Source organism: Chenopodium album, chromosome 14 (genome assembly GCF_948465745.1).
Source record: "Chenopodium album chromosome 14, dcCheAlbu1.1, whole genome shotgun sequence".
NCBI lineage: Eukaryota > Viridiplantae > Streptophyta > Magnoliopsida > Caryophyllales > Amaranthaceae > Chenopodium > Chenopodium album.
Genome location: NC_137847.1, coordinates 12799163 through 12812418, shown reverse-complemented (window position 1 = coordinate 12812418; position 13256 = coordinate 12799163). Strand labels below are relative to the sequence as shown.

Sequence of the window (13256 nt, the reverse complement as noted above, 5' to 3'; positions counted from 1 at the left end):
AACTCCTAAATTCCGTTGTTAATATTTTATTTGACGAAACAAAAAGAAAATTCATTTTTCGGGGAAAAGAAACAAGAAATTAAAAAAGTACACCGCGTAATTTATTTAAAAGTCATCTTCCAACCGTATATACTCCGTCTCATCTTCTTCCCCAATTAATAAAATAAACCCCTAATTATTATTTCACTATTTCATTCATTTTTCGATTCTTTATCCAACGACTCTTCGAATCTCGCTTTTTCATTGATTCAGTACCTATAAATTTATCACATAAACCCTAATTTCCTGAGAAATCTCAGCTTAAAATTATGTTGCATAGAGGATTTAAACCCGCGAAATGGTAAACTTTGATCATTGATTTTTGATTGATTTTTTGTTTTTTTTTTTTTTTTTGGTTTAGAATATGAATTTTGAGTTTATTGTTACTAAATTGATTTTTTGTTGGTGAATTTTGATTGAATTTTTTCAGTAAAACGGCATTGAATCTTGCAAAGTCGCGGATAAAATTGATGAAGAATAGAAAGGATATACAATTGAAGCAATTGAGGAGAGAAGTAGCTCAATTGCTGGATTCCGGACAGGATCAAACTGCCCGAATTCGAGTATGTTTATCGATTACTTCATCTTTAATTTTGATTATTCTGTTGAATCATGTAATTTTGAGGTTATGTGCAGTAACTCAATGCTAAATTTGGTTTATCAATGATTTTACGATTTGGATATTATTTGGTTTTTATTTGTTTCGTTCATAGTGAGATTTGATGTGATTAAGTTTGTTGTTTACTGATTGATTCTTTGATGGTTAACTAGATTTTTAGGTGGCCTGTCTAAAGGAATTGTAATTAGTCTTTAATGTACAAGAAATGGTCACTATTAGTGATTTAGTGAAGTCTGACTGAAGTAATGAAGATTTTGCTGCAGGGCTCTTTTTTTTTTTTTTTTTTTTTTTTTCCCTACCTTATTGAATTGACTTGGAGGTTACGGAAATGCGCATATTAAGGTGGATGTGTGGAAACACTTTAAGAGATAGAATCAGAAATGAGGTTATTCGCAAGAAAGTAGGTGTGGCGGGCATTGTAGATAAATTAAGGGAAAATCGTCTGCGTTGGTTTGGACATGTAAGACGGAGACCCGAGGGTGCACCGGTGCGAAGAGTGGAAGAGTGGGACCATGGAGGGATTAAACGAGGAAGAGGGAGACCAAAGATGACTTGGTTGGAAGGAGTGAGGAAGGATATGAAGTGCATGGATTTACGTGAGGATGAAGTTTTGGATCGTAAGGGATGGAGGAGAAAGATTTATGTTGATGACTACACGGAATAATCAAATTTGGTTCATGTTAGCCGACCCCACTTTTGGGATTAAGGCTTTGATTGATTGATTGATTGATTTATTGAATTGACTTGATTATTTGATCTAAATCCATCGATAACATTGACATGAAAAATTTACTCAATCTATTCCCAATAACAATATATATGTTGAATCCTGATCATCTCTGTTGTGAGGTTGTCTGATCTTGAATGGTTTACTTAAGTTTCAGTCTAAAACATATGATAGTAGTTACAGTCATGTTCTTGAAATGTTTCAAGTTGGTTAATTACTCATCAATTAATCCTTGAATGTAAACTAGTTATTGGCCCGGACTATATACTTTGGCCTTGTTTGTCACTGAGAGCTTCAGTAGTCTCTCTCTTTCTTTCGTTTTTTTAGATGAGAGCTTATTAAGTAGTTAGTTGTTTGTATAAGCTGATTTGACTATAAGAATAATTATTTGCATTAATATATATAGGATAAATGATAAAGAAAATTTTTATAATTTTGATGTCAGTATATACTACTCCGTACTAAACGTTACTTTATGACAACAAATTTATGAATTAATGCACAAAAAAAAGTAATAGTTAATTTCTTACAAATTATATTATTGCGAAATTATTAAGAAGTTACTCCGTATATTCCAAGGGAAATTTAAATAGGATGGATATATATAAAGAGTTTTTCAATTAAACTAACCATTAATACATGAAGGTTAGACCAATGAAGAGTTTTTCAAGAAGACTAAACATTACTACAATTCGATTATGTGGCAAGTTTGAAATATGACGTGGCGGAATACCACAAAGAAAAGTGACACGTGGTGATATGACACTCCTTGCCTCTGAGTTTTAATAGTATAGATATAAATATAAATAAATAAAAGGGTATTTTTTCTTCATTTTCTAGTAATTTTTGTATATTTAATTTGGTTTCATACATTCTTTATATTCAAATAGATAGTGGACTAGTGGTAGGAGAAGAAGTCTCAGAAGCCTCTGAAGTCTAGGTCCAGGGATCAAGCATTGGTACCACCCCTCTCTTTCTCTCTTCTCTAAAAAGTAGAATTGTTTAAAGTTATGTAAGAAAGTATACTTTTAGAGGCTTTATTTGTGTATGTTCTTCATTTCCCCTAAAAGGGTGGATAGATTTGGTGTTTATATCAGTAATAATTTATAGTTTAGCTGCCTGATGGAGCTCTGTTTGCTTACATATTCATATGATGATTTTGTGACTCCATTTTTCTTGTTGATTTTATTTTAATGATTTTTTATATCAGGTTGAGCATGTGATAAGGGAAGAGAAGATGATTGCTGCATATGAAATGATTGAGATATACTGTGAGCTTGTTGTTGCGCGGTTGCCAATCATCGAGTCTCAAAAGTATGTATTATAAAAAATTTGGCTATTTTATGGTTTCATGTGTTTTGCTCTAACTTATTTTCTTTAGGCAACGTATTTTATCTCTTCATGATACTTGAGGACTCTTGCTCCAAACAACATTTATTGTCTTTGGTGGTTAACCATTTTTTTTAGTGTTATCCTTGCGAATCTCCTTTGTATGTATCATGCAACAAGTTCTTTAGTTTGTCTTTTAATTAAATATCACGCAACAAGTTCTTTAGATAGTCTTTTCATTAATATCGAGGAATCTTGCTATAGTCTTTTCATTAAACTCGAGTAATCTTGCTGTAAACACCTTTGCTTATGGTCTTATTGAACCTATTTTTTGTTTGATAGATTTTTTCTGGTGAACCTCCTATGTATGTATCATGTAAGAAATAGCCATTGCTATATGGAGGCTTTTTTACACTGTAATTTCATTTGTATTTGAATTGTTAGCATTTATGATTTATGAACCAGTAATTAAACTTATCCTGTTTATTTATTGTTTGAAAAATCCAGCAAAAATGTGCTTTACGCTGTTCTTAAAATGAAGTGCTTCATGTAGAGCACTGAGATTCTTGAAATTGGATGTACCACATAAATGCTGTGCCAAAGAATGCTCACTGATGGCACTGAAAACCTTTTTCAGAGGCTACAAAAAGTAATTAAGTGTGTGTGTGTATATGTGCTCGCACGCACGTGTGTGCGGGTGTGTGTGTGCGTGCGTGTGTCAATCTTATGGTATGACTCATAAGCTTTATCCAGAACAAGGTACTTTTCCAAAAAGCAGTAGTGCTGTAATGTAGGCTTCCATCTTTCAAATGTATCAAGCTTTGGAGCATTTGCTGTAATTGGGCTGTGCTTGCTCTTCTTTATTTTCTTTTTTCTGGGTGTTAATGGCTGTAAGTGTATGAATTAGGAATATATTTAAAATAATTTTCTAATATAGACAGACCTAGAGACTTCCTATTGCACCTGAAAAAAAAAAAAAAATCCTCTTGTTTATATTTTAATGAATGATGTCATTACTTTGTCTCATGTTGTGATTGGGATGGCCGGATGGATTATCTATGGTTATGGATGCCATGGACCAATGATAGGATCTTGATATTTGTTACTGAAAGGGGATTTATGTCTAAAGAGAGCAGGAAGTCACTATCCAGTCTTGTGCTGAATAACAATTCTTGGCTTGTCTTTCGAGGAGTTTGGAATTGATAACTATCCATAATGAAGCCATTTGACATATAAATGAAGTAAATGATTTTCATACTTATTGAGCACAATTTTTACAGTTTCTTGAATTTGTATTCATGAACTAGCTTCTGTTGCATTGTTGGAATATTAGTCTTTAAGCGACAAGGCTTGTGGAAAATTTCTTTTAGCCAATATTGAATGTTATAGTAATGATAGTAAAATTTTGTACTTTAAATGTTTGTAATGAGGGGCTCATTTTAGCAAAAGATCAACTTAAAAATTAAAAAAAGACGACAATGTGACATCAAAATTGGCTAAAAGTTTAGGCATATTGGATTAATTTTGAGACCTTTTAGCAGGGTTTCTTTTTCTCTTAAGAAACTTATGCTATGGGTTATGAGTAGAAATATTGGAATGCAAACTCTAATTTAATGAATTGCTGACAAAGAACATAATGTTATTTATTTTTTTAAAATAAAATTATTTGAAGATGCTTATTAATTTATTAGTTTAATAATATCTCCTGACCCTTTTATGACATTGTATAGTGTAGATTAGGCTTAATGAATGTAATATATTTTCTATTTGTCTAGCAATTTGGCTTTTTTCAAATTAATTTCCCTATGGTCTTTAAAGGATACTCTGTTTATAATTCCTTGACAAGAACAACTCTCCTATCCCTCTCTATATAAAAAGGGAGAAAGATGTATTTACCCACACCATCCTCTAGAAATGTCTTTTTTTGTTGGGGCGTCGTACAAAACTGTTCGCTTTCCACCATGAGCCTATGACTCCTGATTTGCTCAACTTCCCTTATTACCATTTCCTTATCTCAAAAATGGTTATTGACTTGCACATGTTTTAAATGATTCATAGCAGACACATAGCTAGAAAGTTCGAAAAATCAATATAATTTATTTTTTTTCCACTTTTGTGACAATTGCAAAGTTTCATTCTTATTGGCAGACAAGTTATTGGTAAGCTGTGATCTTATATGTGATTGCTATGACATACAAAATTAGAGATTTCTTCGATCTATGGTGTTATGACTTGTTATGTGCTGATGTCTCTGGCTCTTTTACAGGAATTGCCCTCTTGACTTGAAAGAAGCTATTGCAAGTTTAATATTTGCAGCTCCAAGGTGTGGAGACATAGTTGAGCTCCAGGATGTTCGCAAGCATTTCACGGCAAAATATGGTAAAGAGTTTGCTACTGCTGCTGCTGAGGTCCGCCCAGCATGTGGAGTAAGCAGAACTGTGAGTTTTCTCAGGATGTACTATTATAATGTGATCGTATTCTGTCAGACAAATAACTTCTTTCATATTACACTTTTGAAGGCAAATTGTTTTTCATATCCCTTGATCTTACATAGATTACCACTTTGTATCAGCTGGTTGAAAAGTTATCTGTGAATGCCCCTGATGGTCAGACGAAATTGAAACTCCTTACTGCTATTGCAGAAGAACATAACATTAAATGGGAACCAAATTGGTTCAAAGATGAAGATCCAGTGCCTTCTGTTGACATTCCGGTAAGACTTAATAATGTTATATAGCCTCGATATTGTACTGAACTCCCTTCGTCCTGTAATGTTCATGGGGCTTCCACTTTGGAATGCACCAAATATTACCCTGGATTTTTCAAGATTTTTTTTTTAATCTGCACCCATCTTAATTGCATACTGCTGAACAGTGAACAGCAGTAACTATTTTATAATGTAGGGGTAATTATCTATAATCTTCTATAACCATTACTAAAACAAAAGCCGCTGACATCATCTTACCTCAAAATCTGATACTTGTTAATTTATCTTTCACTCTTACCCCCTCCAAAAACTGCATTACAATTTGCAATACACCTTTTTAAAATTAGCTTTATTATAATCATAATTAATTACCAAAGTTTTATTCTACTCCCTAAAATTAATTACTAGAGATTTACTACTACTCATAATTAATTATTATAGTTTCTACTCCCTAAATATATTATTTTTCTTTGATATTGGTTTTATATTCCAAAATTGAAAATTATTGGAGTTGATATATGATTACTCCTATTCCTAATGATCTAAACTAAACTCTTGCTATTAATTAGCCACACAATCGTATAAAGTTTTCACTTCTTAGCTACATAATATATATTTTTTGTTAAAATTATGTAAATAAATTAAACAACTTTTTTTCCATGCATCGCAAAGGGCTTACCTAGTTACAGTAACAATGCAGTCATTCTGTTTTAAAAATTTACTGCTTCAAGGTTGAAATTATAATGTAAATTTCTCTCAAGCTATATTAATTATAAAGAAAAAAGTTTAAGAATTTTGAAGTGCGAATATATCACTTCTATTTTCATACTATGATTAAGGTTTTCCCTTTTTCATAAGTGGTTACTGTTTGTAAACAACAAATGTAGTGAATTGAATGAAGATTGTAAATAGTAGAAACGTTGGGAATATTTTTCAACACTATGTCCCATGTATTGCTAGAAATTCCCTAAGGTTGGTTTCTTGACCAAACTTTTATGCAGAAGGTAGCAGTTGCACAATCTGTGGAGGGCAGTAAAATACAAATGCAACCCCTAAACTATGAGCTTGCTGACGACCTTGAGGAAAATCATCCTCGTGATAAAGTAAGACCAGGGACTTTTTCTCAAAGCATGGCTCATACACGTAGCGATTCAGTTCCGCCATCTTCCACTCCTCATCCTGATCCTAGACCTTCAGGTCACTAAATTTACTTCTTGATGTTTGTATTGTAGTTTAAATGCTGTGCTACTAACATGTGTCATTGACATGCTATAAATTTTTATGTTTGCAGAGAGCTCCTCTGAGAAGAAGAAATTCAGTCAGTCATCTGGAACTGCTGAAAGTACTTTTGGGACTGGCAGGCAAAATTGGAACATGGAATTCAAGGATGCAACTGCTGCTGCTCATGCTGCTGCTGAATCTGCAGAAATGGCAAGCTACGCTGCTAGGGCTGCTGCAGAACTTGCTAGCCGTAGCAATGTTATGAGTGATGACCACCATCACAGTGCTGGCAGTGGGCTGCAACAGAACCATGTGCACAGAAATTCAACCAGTGGTTCAATTAATCAGAAGAGTCCAAGAATGCTGAACCAAGAAGATTCATATAGGCAAGGTAACATGAAAGTGGGAGGTGATGCCATAAATTTGAACAAAAACTACACTCAATATGGAGGGCAGTATGAGGCCGAAAAACAAGATTTTACCGAGAATAAAAACAGTAGAAGGCATACAAGAGACCCTGAATCTACTCCTATTACTAACAAACCTGAAGACGAGTATGAAATTGAGTCTTCTGAATACCCTTTCCATGAAGAGACAGTTGAAAGGAATGATCACTCCAGAAATTTTCGATCTCAATCCAGTGTTTTTGAAGACGAGTATAGTGTCTTTTCAAATATGAACTACGATAACAACAAGCATGATTCAGGTGATGGCTATTTAGGTAGTTTCAGTAGGAAAACTGATGACCAAGAAGATTGGCATGCTCGAAGTGCTTATACATTTGATGAAGAACACACAACTTTCAAATCAAATCATAGAGAGGAAAATATATTTGACTCTGGGAATGATATTTTTGTTGGGATGGACCACAGGACCAGTGGGATGGGTCTTGATGAAAAGGAAATTCATACTAATTCTGAACTGTTTTTTGATGAATCTGGCTCTGATGATGATGATGATAATAAAAGTGTTTTGAATCCTACAGAGGAACACAATTTTCGTGCTCCTGCTAAACCTACACATATAGGTTCCTCTATAAACCAAGACAATCGTCACTTTGAACCTGAACTTTCGGAAAGTTTTAGAAGATCTCCAATATATTCAAAATTAACTGAACCCATGTCTCTGAATTTTGATGATTCTGATGGGGCAAGTTCGGGGAATGAGGAAGAGCTGCAGAAAGATAAATTTGATCCTGGGGTTCCTAGCTATGATAACCAGATGCCTAGTGCAGACCCCCATCTTGAGCTGAGATCATCAAATGTAGAAAAGGGAACCACTGATTATTCCATGAGCAGTAAACACATGGTGGGAAAACAATATTCTGGTTCTTCAGATTCATTGTATGGGAACAGTTCTTCAGCATTGTCAACTGGCTTCAAAAGCCGGTCTGATTATGATGTATCTTATGAAGGTTGGCCTCAGAATTCATTGCAATCCTCGAGACATTCAGAGTCACGTAATCCTGATTCTGAGGTTGAATATGAAACCCAACCTGCCCCTAATGGTGGTATGGGGTTAAACCTAGGATTATTGCCTGGTGGACGTCGAAATAGGGCTCATGGGCACATGCCAAAAGGTAGATTAGCTGATGCTTCATCTCCTTCAAAATCTACTGACGCATCCCTAAGTAAAACTTTTGGTTCCAGTGAGAAAGCTTCTACTTATGAATCTCAATCATCCTCCAGTCAAATAGACAACAAACAGGTGCCTATGAAAATGAGTGGGCTCTATACAAATTATGATTCATCTAGTGATGATAATGAGATGATAATTACGAGGAAGGATGCAGACAGTGCTGAGGGGGAATATAGAGCAAGAAGTACGATTGATGGAAACACAAGTAAAACTAGTTTGAAAAGTTCACCAAGGTATTTTGATTCTGATGACGGCAGCTCTGAGGAGGATGTTCCTAAACCTGTTGTGAGTAAAACATTTCTAGGTGCTGGATTATCTCGGAGAACTAAAGCTTCTACTCCCAGAACTGTTGCCAGGTCTAATGCATCAGATACAGCAAATACGGGGAGGTCTTCAGGTTTCTATAATACTGAATCATCCAGCTCTAGGATCATCGGCCAATCAAATCAGGATGATAACCAGAAAATGGCTGCGAAATCATCTGAGGATGTCATAAGTACATCTTCGTCGGTTTTAGAAAAACCAGTAACTCCGAAACGTCCTGATGTTCCTGAGACATCGAATTTCAATGAAAAAGCTCCTTCTAGAGAAAACTCTGCAAAAAATCCCAGCCATGTTCATCCCAAGCTTCCTGATTTTGAGACATTAACTGCGCAGCTGCATTCTTTACGGAGAAATCGCTAAATAGCCATTGAGTGACTTAGATTCATATACTGTACATAGCTATTCAGCAGGTATGTATACAATTCATGTTCTAGAGTGTCTTCTCTTGATGTTTATACTGTGAAGCAGAACTTCCATATGCATGTTTTATATGCCACACTTGACAGAATTCGACCTTGTAAGTGGTATTTCTTGAGTTATACTTTGCCAAAAAAAATTACGAATTCTTTGCAGCATCTTTACTTAAGATCGATGATATTTCATTTGTATAGAATACTTCAATACAGGTAAGTGTGAGAGAACATTGTTACATTGGAACAATTTTGTATAAGTATTGTTTGTGTTGTTCTATTACCTTCATTCTCAATAATAGACCACATTTGATTTTGGTCTTTTTACGTCTCTACTTTTAATTATTAATTAATCTAGTCTATAATTAGAAGTTTTTATAAGCTAAGGGTTTCTGGAGAGCCTGTTATGTTCACTTTTCTTATTAGGGAACTTTTTTTTTTAGTTAAATCATTAGGGAACTTGCTCGCTTAAATTTTATTACTATAATATCCGAGTAAAATTTAAGATAGAAGAAAATTTCTAATTATTTGCCCCATAACATTGTTTTACTTTAGTAAGTTTTGTTTGAGTGAAATTGATGAAAGAGTGGAGTGATGACATAAAGCAATTTTTGTGAGACTAAAGTTGCGATCTTTATAGACGTACTTAAAACAAGACAAACAAATATAGGTAGAGAGAGTACTTTAAATTTGCCATTTCTGCTCAGGACTAATCTTTCTGCTCCAAGAACATTTACCAGCTATAAATCTATATTACATTAATACCTATTTAAGTCTTAAGATAGAAGAAAGTAAGTTACTTAGGTGACGAAATTGGTATCTTGTAATCTTGTATTTTGAGTTTTTTCACAAACAAACGTTTACTTCAAGCCCGCCACATTTGAAATCAACGCATTATAAAATTGACCTCTAATATATATCCGTTTTACTGCGTAATTTCACACATACTTTGTATTATTCCAAGATTTAAGAGTAATAAATGGTTGATTTCTGTTAAAGGGCCTGTTCTGATTTTTTGAGTTGAACTAAACTGAATTAATTGGAGCTGAACTGAATTGAACTAAATATTTATGAGAGAAGCAAATTAGGAACTGAACTGATTGGAGGTGAAGTGAACTGAAAATAAGCTGAAGAGAACAGGTCTAAATGACAATGAAAAGTACGGAATAATAAATAGTTTTGATACCTGTATTAGAGTAGTGTTCTATTGATTTTATTTTATTTTTTATTTTTTTTTAGAAAATCTACTTTTACTTATCTAAACTTATTTTATTTTGTATGAATTCTGTTAAACCTGTTAGAACTTTTTTTAGCTGTATATTGATTGAATTTAAGTAGACCTTATCAACTCACATAAAATCTTAATTATTTTCCCTAAGTTTATCTTATTTGAACTATTTATTTTTTAATAAGTGAAAATAAGTTGAACTGAACATATACGAGTAATTGCAAATAATCTATGCAACGTTATAAAGTGAACTTGCAAAATGACTAATAGTAGTGTTCATTTATTTTGATCGAATGTAAAACGTAAAATTTAAGATTTGAATTAAGATTAAACCCAAGATCCCAAGTCAGAAGTCATTATTCTGACCAAGTCAAGAATCCATAAGAGGTTACAATATTTTATAAGCCTTGACTTTTAAATCTCTAGTCGTTTGTTTAACCTTGAAGAAGGGTCAGTCCAAAAATTTAGTGTATAAATTTACCACTAATTAATCCAATTTTCACAACTTAAATTAGTTGATATATTCATATATTGCTCAAGAAAGGCATTCATTTATTTTCACCAAAAGGTTTGTGCTCTTTGATTAGGTTTCATATAATTCTCCAAATTTTATTCATCTACGTTGGGTTTTTAAAATTTGATTAGTTAAATTAAATTATTTGCATGATATTTCTACTAATAATTTTATTTAAATAATTATATTGTAGTAATATAATTCATAACATTAGTTGTAAAAGTTGTTTAAAATATTTTTGCTTATTTTCCCTTGCTATCATTGTAATAGGATTTTCATCTAAGTTTTGTTTGGAATTTATAAATTTTTTCAAGGTAATAATCTCTTATAAAGGCTTTGATACACCGCGAAAATTTGAAAGTAAAATAGCTATGGCCTCTATGGAGCCATCATCAATTGCAAACGAATCACTGCTGCAGAGCAACGAGCTATACAAGGTACGAGTAATAGCTTAGACATTAGGCAGTAAAAAAAAAAAAAAAAGAAAAAAAAAAAAAAAAAAAAAAAAACTTTTTTTTTTTGTTTTAAAAATAAAACTTAAATCTTGTTAATTATCAAATGGTAGTATATTGTGACTAAAATTTATAACAAATATAATGTTTTAATAAAATGGATGATGGGCACTTGGGCAGTATATTTTGGAGACCACTGTATATCCAACGGAGCCAGCACCGTTGAAGGAATTGAGAGATGTCACTACTTCTAACAATAATAACCATCCTTTGTAAGTACTCGTTACGAAATTAGAAATACTACCTCTATTCCAAATTAATTGTCATAGATTTTAATTTATGTCAACCCTGTTTTAATTGTCTTCCTATTATAATTTTGATTCACCAATATTTTATTATCGTCTAGATCCTTTCACTACCAAAAGTCAAACAGCGAAGAGAGTTAAATATTACATATTTGACCTTGTACATTTTTTTTTTTTGAATTTACGGTTTTATTGAATTGAATTAATTTCAGAGACAATGTTGGTATTACGTGTCCACTTGGTGGACAATATATAGGCATGCTCTTAAAGCTAGTGAATGCAAAAATGGTGATTGAAATTGGAGTTTCTACTGGATACTTAACACTCTTAACTGCTCTCTCTATTCCAAAAGATGGCGAGGTAATTTAATTTAACTATACCAAGCAAAATCCAATAAAACTATAATTTCATATGAATAATGCGATTAATTATGGTATTTCTTTATGATCATACGCAGATTCTAGCCATTAGTCCATATGCAAAGTCCTATGAACTTGGTTTACCTATCATAAAGAAAGCAGGAGTTGAGCACAAAATCAACTTCATTGATTCCAAAGCGCTTCCCATTCTTGATCAATTTGCCAAAGATGTAAGCACTCATCTACAAGCAACTATCGTAAATACTCCCTCTGTCCCAAATTCATTGTCACGTTATCCTTTCACGTATATATGATTTTATGAACTTCTCTTTTTATAGTAATTGTAAAGAAATAGTATAGGTTTTGTTATTTTCACATAATTTATATTTTTAAGGTGTAGAGTTTAATTAATTAATTTCAATGTACAATTTCAAATTATAATATATTGTAGATCGAGTTATATGTCTCTTATATGTAATTTTTAATTCTACAAATATTACCAGTAGTATTATTATATAAATGTGACAACATTTCTCAAACAAGAGTACGAAAATTGTACTGTATGTAAATATGTAAATACGAAGTATATTACTTCAAGTTGATTTTAACTTGTCAATTACTGTGTTTCTTATGCAGAAATTAAACTTGGGAAGCTTTGATTTTGCAATAATTAATGAAGCTCAGACCAATAATTACATTGATTACTGTAAGAGATTAGTGAAGCTGGTAAAGATTGGAGGGTTAATTTGTTTTAGTAACACCCTATGCGAAGGGTATGTGGCTAAACAAGAGCAAGATGTGCCAGAAAACAAGAGACATTTTAGGCAACAATGTCTCAACTTCACTGAGGAAATATCACAAAATTCTCAAGTAGAAATATGCCATTTACCATTAAGCAACGGTTATCTCATGTGCAAGCGCCTTTACTAATAATTCTTCGATCAATTTGTGGTGATCCAAGTTTAATTTGTTGTACTTTAATTGTATGAACAATCATTTGTTTTTAATTGAATAATGATAATTATGATGTATGTTCAAGACTTGTAATTGAAACTCGTATACAAGATTACCCATTATTGTTATATATATATATATATATATATATATATATATATATATATATATATATATATATATATATATATATAGGATTGCCCATTATTGTTATCAAATGAAAAGAGGGAAGGAAATAGAACAAAACATTGTTGAATATGTTGGCCATTATATTTTTTTAATTTGTTTTTAATTGAATAATGATAATCATGATGTATGTTCAAGACTTGTAATTGAAACTCGTATACAGGATTACCCATTATTGTTATATATATATATATAGGATTGCCCATTATTGTTATCAAATGAAAAGAGGGAAGGAAATAAAACA

At 32.5% G+C, this 13256-nt stretch overlaps 2 protein-coding genes across 2 annotated transcripts; both read left to right on the top strand.

The window, feature by feature from the left end:
* Positions 1 to 19: 19 nt before the first annotated feature.
* Positions 20 to 9297, top strand: LOC145578944 (uncharacterized). The gene is made up of 7 exons (XM_081636240.1): positions 20 to 340; positions 470 to 602; positions 2596 to 2699; positions 4981 to 5152; positions 5287 to 5427; positions 6423 to 6618; positions 6713 to 9297. Exons 1-7 carry the CDS (start codon positions 309 to 311, stop codon positions 8962 to 8964), a joined length of 3030 nt encoding a protein of 1009 aa, XP_081492366.1. The 5' UTR covers positions 20 to 308; the 3' UTR covers positions 8965 to 9297.
* Positions 9298 to 11034: 1737 nt separating this feature from the next.
* Positions 11035 to 12831, top strand: LOC145578943 (putative caffeoyl-CoA O-methyltransferase At4g26220). The gene is made up of 5 exons (XM_081636239.1): positions 11035 to 11193; positions 11389 to 11480; positions 11726 to 11873; positions 11971 to 12102; positions 12509 to 12831. The coding sequence occupies exons 1-5, from the start codon at positions 11128 to 11130 to the stop codon at positions 12800 to 12802; spliced, it is 732 nt and encodes a 243-aa protein (XP_081492365.1). The 5' UTR covers positions 11035 to 11127; the 3' UTR covers positions 12803 to 12831.
* The last annotated feature ends 425 nt before the right edge of the window (positions 12832 to 13256 follow it).

What these genes read in the sequence shown, in the direction of transcription:
- LOC145578944 (XM_081636240.1), top strand. Translation starts at nt 309, where the DNA reads ATGTTGCATAGAGGATTTAAACCCGCGAAATG. An exon ending in ATCAAACTGCCCGAATTCGA is followed by an intron (nt 603 to 2,595) that starts GTATGTTTATCG and finishes TTTTTATATCAG; the next exon opens with GTTGAGCATGTGATAAGGGA. An exon ending in CCAATCATCGAGTCTCAAAA is followed by an intron (nt 2,700 to 4,980) that starts GTATGTATTATA and finishes GCTCTTTTACAG; the next exon opens with GAATTGCCCTCTTGACTTGA.
- LOC145578943 (XM_081636239.1), top strand. Translation starts at nt 11,128, where the DNA reads ATGGCCTCTATGGAGCCATCATCAATTGCAAACGAATCACTGCTGCAG. An exon ending in CTATTCCAAAAGATGGCGAG is followed by an intron (nt 11,874 to 11,970) that starts GTAATTTAATTT and finishes GATCATACGCAG; the next exon opens with ATTCTAGCCATTAGTCCATA. An exon ending in TTGATCAATTTGCCAAAGAT is followed by an intron (nt 12,103 to 12,508) that starts GTAAGCACTCAT and finishes TTTCTTATGCAG; the next exon opens with AAATTAAACTTGGGAAGCTT.